The sequence below is a fragment of the Heliangelus exortis genome, unplaced genomic scaffold (assembly GCF_036169615.1).
Source record: "Heliangelus exortis unplaced genomic scaffold, bHelExo1.hap1 Scaffold_94, whole genome shotgun sequence".
NCBI lineage: Eukaryota > Metazoa > Chordata > Aves > Apodiformes > Trochilidae > Heliangelus > Heliangelus exortis.
Window position 1 is genome coordinate 1 of NW_027286010.1, and position 5,714 is coordinate 5,714.

At 62.8% G+C, this 5,714-nt stretch overlaps 2 protein-coding genes across 2 annotated transcripts; one reads left to right on the top strand and one right to left on the bottom strand.

Annotated features, from left to right (window-relative positions):
- Positions 1 to 5: 5 nt before the first annotated feature.
- On the bottom strand, positions 6 to 3,042 carry LOC139791051 (phosphatidylinositol 5-phosphate 4-kinase type-2 gamma-like; the record flags this gene model as incomplete). Its single annotated transcript, XM_071732839.1, is given in 12 exon segments — positions 6 to 74; positions 496 to 537; positions 539 to 612; positions 859 to 895; positions 1,006 to 1,068; positions 1,070 to 1,156; positions 1,246 to 1,272; positions 1,274 to 1,321; positions 1,324 to 1,388; positions 1,459 to 1,580; positions 2,607 to 2,704; positions 2,887 to 3,042. Coding segments are annotated over 12 exon segments (873 nt in total), but the record flags the coding sequence as incomplete, so codon positions are not given.
- Positions 3,043 to 3,648: 606 nt separating this feature from the next.
- On the top strand, positions 3,649 to 5,284 carry PFDN5 (prefoldin subunit 5). Its single transcript, XM_071732834.1, has 6 exons — positions 3,649 to 3,777; positions 4,178 to 4,280; positions 4,504 to 4,535; positions 4,668 to 4,742; positions 4,868 to 4,973; positions 5,071 to 5,284. The coding sequence occupies exons 1-6, from the start codon at positions 3,706 to 3,708 to the stop codon at positions 5,148 to 5,150; spliced, it is 468 nt and encodes a 155-aa protein (XP_071588935.1). The 5' UTR covers positions 3,649 to 3,705; the 3' UTR covers positions 5,151 to 5,284.
- The last annotated feature ends 430 nt before the right edge of the window (positions 5,285 to 5,714 follow it).

Below are 5,714 nucleotides of genomic sequence, written 5' to 3' on the forward strand. Positions count from 1 at the left end.
TCCTCCTGCTCCCGTCCCACCTCGTGGATCCCCAGCAGGAGGCTGTACCCCATGATCCGCAGCTGCACCAGGAACTGGGGGGGCAACCAAAAGGGGGGGAGTGGGCAACCAAGGGGGGAAGTGGGCAAGGAAAGGGGGGGGGGGGGGGGGTAATAAAGGGTGGGGGGAAATAAAGGGGGGGAGTGGGCAAGGAAAAGGGGGGGGGCAACCAAAGAAGGGGGGCAACCAGGGAGTTGAGTGGGCAAGGAAAGATGGGGAGGCAACTGGGAGGGTTGAGTGGGCAACCGGGGGGGGAGTGGGGAAGGAAAGGGGGGGGAAAAGAAAGGGGTAGGGGCAATAAATGGGGTGAGTGGGCAAGTAAAGGGGGGGGGCAACCGGAGAAGGGGGGGGACAACCAGGGGGGGTGAGGTGGGCAAGGAGGGGGGGGGGCAACCAAAGGGTTAGGGGGGCAACCAAAGGAGGGCGGCGTTGGGGTGCAGCCCCCCCCTCCCCCACCTCCACGTCCCTCTTGAGCTTCTCCATGAAGTCCCTCTGGGCCCTCCTGCCCCACAAACACCTTCTCGTTCTTGTTCAGGAAATCCACGTCCTTCAGGGTGGGCAACTCCTTGCCCTGGGGGGGGGGAACACAGGCAGGGTGACCCCCACCCCAAAAAAATGATCGTGGGGGGGAGGGGAGCAGCCAGGGGGGGCCAGGATTGGGAGGGGGGGACCCAGAGGTCACCGATGTCATCGGAGATTTTGTCAAAGAGGGGGGAAAGTTAGGAGCTGGTTTTGGGGTTTTTTTGGGGGGGTGAAGCCTGAGGACCCCTCCTTGAGAAGGGGGGGCTCAGAGCATCCCCCCCCCAAAAAAAATACCCTTCTCCTTGTCACTGGCTTCTCGGGACACCAGGGAGCCCTGAAGAGAGAAGCGATGAGCGGAGGTGTGGACAGAAGGGGCCAAAAGGGGGGGGGTTGTCCCCAAATCAAGAGGGGACAGGGGGGTTTTTGGGGGTGGGGGGGGGCCACCTTGAGGTCGTATTTCCTATGGATGGGGAGGCGGGGGCTGAACATGTTCCTCATGACCAGCAGGGTACGTGTCCTCGCTCTCCAGCTCAACGCCCCGGTACATCCCCAGGAAGCGGGGCAGCAGGGTGCTCCCATGGCACTGCACCACGTACTGCCGGGGGGCAGGACACAGCTGAGGTGACAACGCTGTCACCTCCCCCCCCATGCATCCCCGGAGCTGGGTTTGGAAGCTTTTCCCACCTGGTGGTAGTGGGAGAGCAGCCCGTGGGACATCAGCCACCTCCTCACTGCTCAGCTCCTTCAGCACCAGGGAGCGAGGTCGGAGGAGAGGAGGAAGCGGCGGCCGCTGCCCTCCCGGGGGGGGGGGGGCGGCTCAGGGAGACCTTTTTGGGGGGGACACGAAGGGAGGGGTCACACGGGGGGGACACACACAGAGAGGGGACACTTCCACACCCCCCTTGAGCCCCCTTTTTCCTGCCTGGAAGTCCTGATCGTCGATGCCAAAGCGCTCGCGGAGGTTGCGGAAGACCTGGGGACAATACTCCTTGAACTTGAAGTGGCTGGGGAGGGTCTCCCTGGGGGGGGACACGGGTGACACCGGGGACACGACCCCCCCCGGGGCACTGGCACACCCCCCGAGTCTCTATCACCCCCCCCCGGGGGAGGTCCTTATTCTCCCCCCCCACACCCCGCTATTTCCACGTCTCCTCTGGTGTCCCCATTTCCTTCCCTTGGTGTCCCCACCCCCCCCCCCCCCCCCCCGGTGTCCCCATCCCCCCCCGTGTCCCATTCCCGGTGTCCCCATCCCCCCCCTGTGTCCCCCTTCCCAGTGTCCCCACCCCCCCCCCAAGTGTCCCCATTCTGTCCCACCCCACTTCCACATCTCCCCCAGTGTCCCCCACCCTGTTCCTGGCATCCTCATCCCAGTGTCCCCTTCCCGGTGTCCCCGTTTTCTTCCCAGTGTCCCCATCCCAGTGTCCCCCTCTTCACTCTGGTGTCCCCATCCTGGTGTCCCCATTCCCCCACCAGTGTCCCCTTCCCCTTCCCAGTCTCACCATCCCCTCCCCCAGTCTCCCCATTCCACTCCCCCCCCCAATCCCGCGTCTCCCCAGTGTCCCCTTCTCAGTGTCCCCCACCCCCATCCCAGTTGTCCCCATCCCAGTGTCCCCATCCCCATCCTAATGTCCCCATTTCCTTCCCAGTGTCCCCCTTCCTGCTGTCCCTCCCCCAGTATCCCTATTCCCCTCCCCCCCCCCCAGTTCCACGTCTCCCCAGTGTCCCCATCACCTTCCCAGTGTCCCCATCCCAGTGTCCCCCTCCTGGTATCCCCACCCCATTCCCAGTATCCCTTCCCAGTGTCCCCATCCCACCCCCCCCCTCCCTCCCAATTCCACAGCTCCCCAGTGTCCCCCTCTTCTTCCCAGTGTCCCCCATCCGGTGTCCCCACCCCCATCCCCCCTCCCGGTGTCCCCATTCCTTCCCCTGGTGCCCCCACCCCAGTGTCCCCATCCCCCCCCCCGATGTCCCCCCCCCTTCCCGGTGTCCCCATCCCCCTTCCCGTTATGTGCCCCCCCCTCCAGTTCTCCCAGTTCTCTCCTCACCGATTGAACAGGTGATTGTTGACCTTGATTTTCGAACTCGCTTTAAAATCATCGGGCAGCAGCATCACGGGCAGCGGCACCTGACTCAGCTCCGTTATCTGGGGAGGGGGGGGCCCGGTGCCCTCCGTTACCGGGGGGTCCCCCCCCTCAAACAGGGGCCCGGTAACCCCTCTCCCCCGGTCGGGGAGGGGGTTACCGGGCGCCGGTTGTCCCTTTCGGGGGGTCGTAGGGAAAGTCCCGGTGTTCGCTTCCCGGTTCCCGGTCCCGGTTCCGGTCTCACCTGATGGTTGACGCCCCAAGCTAAGACGGCGAGGAGCGGTTCTGCGGCTTTCGGGACCTTCAGCCGTTGGGGTACGAAGCGTTTTTTGTTTTTTTTTCGTTTGGCGGTCCCTGCAGCAGCCGCCGCCGCCGCCGCCGCCATGGCCGCCGCTTCCGCCCTCACCGGGACGGCGCCGGAAGGCGGAAGTGGGAAACCGGAAGTGGGAGGAGAAACGCCAGAAAGATGCACCCGCGCATGCGCTGTGCGGTTGGAGCGACCCGGAAGTGCCTATGGGGGATGTTTGAGTCCGTACGGAATAGGGGAGCGCTATAAGGGACGTGTGAGCTCTATGAGGGACGTGTGAGCGGTATAAGGGACCTGTGAGCGCTATAGGAGACGTTGGAGCCCCATAGAGACTTGTGTGATGTTTATAAGGGATGTGTGACTTCTATAAGAGACACGTGAGCGCTATAGGGGATTCGTGACCTCTCTAGCGGCCTTTTGTGACCTCTATAGCGGCCCCGTGAGGCGCTGTAGGGGACGTTTAAGGCCCATAGGGGCCGTGAGCTCTATAGGGGACTTGTGTGACTCCATAGGGGACCCGCGAGATCTATAGGGGACGTTTGAGCTCTATAAGGGACGTGTGAGCTCTATAGCTGCTGTTTGTCCCCCCCTGCTCTCTATAGGGCCTTCCTGAGCTCCATTTTTGGGGGTCCCCCCCCTCCTCGATTTCCCCATTCGCCGCTTGCTTGCCCCCTCCGGGCCGCCAGGGGGCGCTGTTGGGGGAGGAGCAGCGAGAGGCGCCGGAGCGGGGCGGGGCGGTGCCGGGCAGGGCCCAAGATGGCGCAGGCGGTGAGGGCGGGAGAGCTGAGTCTGCCCCAGCTGGAACTGCTGAAAGGGCAACTGGAGCAGGTGGGGGGCTGGGGGGGGCCCTGGGGGGGCCGGGAAGGGGTAGGGACCTGATGGAGGGCCCGGGCTGGGGGGGGGCATTGAGGGGAATGGGGGGCCTGGGATGGGGGGGGCATTTATGGGGGTGGGGGGGGCACTGAAGGGGATGGGGAGGCTTGGGATGGGGGGGGGTGGAATTGAGTGGGGGAGGGGGGGGCCTGGGATGGGGGAGACTGAGGGTGAATGGGGGGCCTGAACTGGAGGGGGGGGGGCATTGTGGGGGATGGGGGGGGGTCCCTGTCCCCAGCTGCCCCTCCCCATCTCTGCCCCCCCCCCCCCCCCCCCCCCAGTAGTCCCCCCCGTGCCCCCCCCTGATCAGTAGTCCCCCCGTGCCCCCCCCTGAAGCCCCCCCGTGCCCCCCCAGGAGGTGGATTTCCTCTCCTCCTCCATCGCTCAGCTCAAGGTGGTGCAGACCAAGTACCTGGAGGCCAAGGACTGCCTGGGGGTGCTCACCAAGAGCAACGAGGGTGAGAGGGGCCCCCCCTGACCCCCCCACCCCAAAATCCCCCCTATTCCCCCTCCCCTCAATTCACCCCTGAATTTCCCCCCCCCACCACCAATTCTCTCCCCACAATTCCCCTCTCCTCCCCAAATATTTCGCTGGGGGGGGCTCGGGGGGCTCTGGAGGTGCCCCCCCCCTCCCCCAAACAGCCCCCCCTCAAATAACCCCCCTCCATTTTTCCCCCCCAGGGAAGGACCTCCTGGTACCACTCACCAGCTCTGTATCCTTCCCACCCCCTACATTCCATCCCCACTGGGGGGGGAATTCCTTCCAAACCACTTCCCCCCTCCCCCCCCAATCCTCCCCCTCTTGCCCCCCCCCAGACCCCCATTTTCCTTGACACCCCCCCAAGATGTACGTCCCGGGGAAGCTCTCGGATGTCGAGCGCGTCCTGGTCGATGTGGGGACTGGTTACTACGTGGAGAAGGTTTGGAGTTTGGGGGGGGCACCCAAACACCTTCAGCACCCTCAGGGATCCCCCCCTCTTATTTTTCTCCTTTTTTTACCCCCCCCGGTCCCCCCCTTTTTAATTTTTGGGGGATTTTCCTCCAGAGCACCGAAGACGCCCGGGATTTTTTCAAGCGGAAAATTGATTTCCTCACCAAACAGATGGAAAAAATCCAACCAGCACTGCAGGAAAAACATGCCATGAAGCAAGGTCAGCCCCCCCCAGTCCTTGGGGAGACCCCCCCTCAAATAAATCCCACTCTCACCTTTTTTTTTTTTTTTTGCCCCTCCCCCCCCTTCAATTCCAGCCGTGGTGGAGACCATGAACCAGAAGATCCAGCAGCTGACGGCCCTGGCAGCCACTCAAGGTGCCCCCACCAAAGCATAAACCCCCCCCCCATTCCTCACCGGGGGGGGGGAGACAAGCTCCTTGAAAACCCTCCCCCATTTCATTTTTCCCACCCCTGACCTGCCCCCCCCCCCATGTTTTTTGTAGGAAGCACCAAATAAAGGAGATTTCTCCAGCTGGGGCAGAGTTTTCCTGGGAATCCTTCCAGTCCTCCCACCCCCCCTTACAGAAAATTCTCCTGGGGGGCTTTTTAACCCCAAGAAAAAAAAAAAAACAACTTTTAACACCCCCTCCCACCAAAAACACACCCATGAGGTTTTTTATTCCCCCTCCCCCCAATAAAACACACCCTTGAGGGGATTTTTATCCTACCCCCCCAAAAAAATGCCCCATAGGCCTGTTTATTCCCACCCCCCCCCCAAAAAAAACCAAACCACCATTTGGGGCTTTTTACCCCTCCCCCCCACAAAAAATGCCCCATGGGGCTGTTTATTCCCAACCCCAAAAAAAAAGGTCTCAATGTCCCCATGGGGATCCTTGCCCCCCCCCCAAAAAAAAACCAGACACCTCTGGGGGGGGCTCTTTATTCCCCCCCCAAGAAGC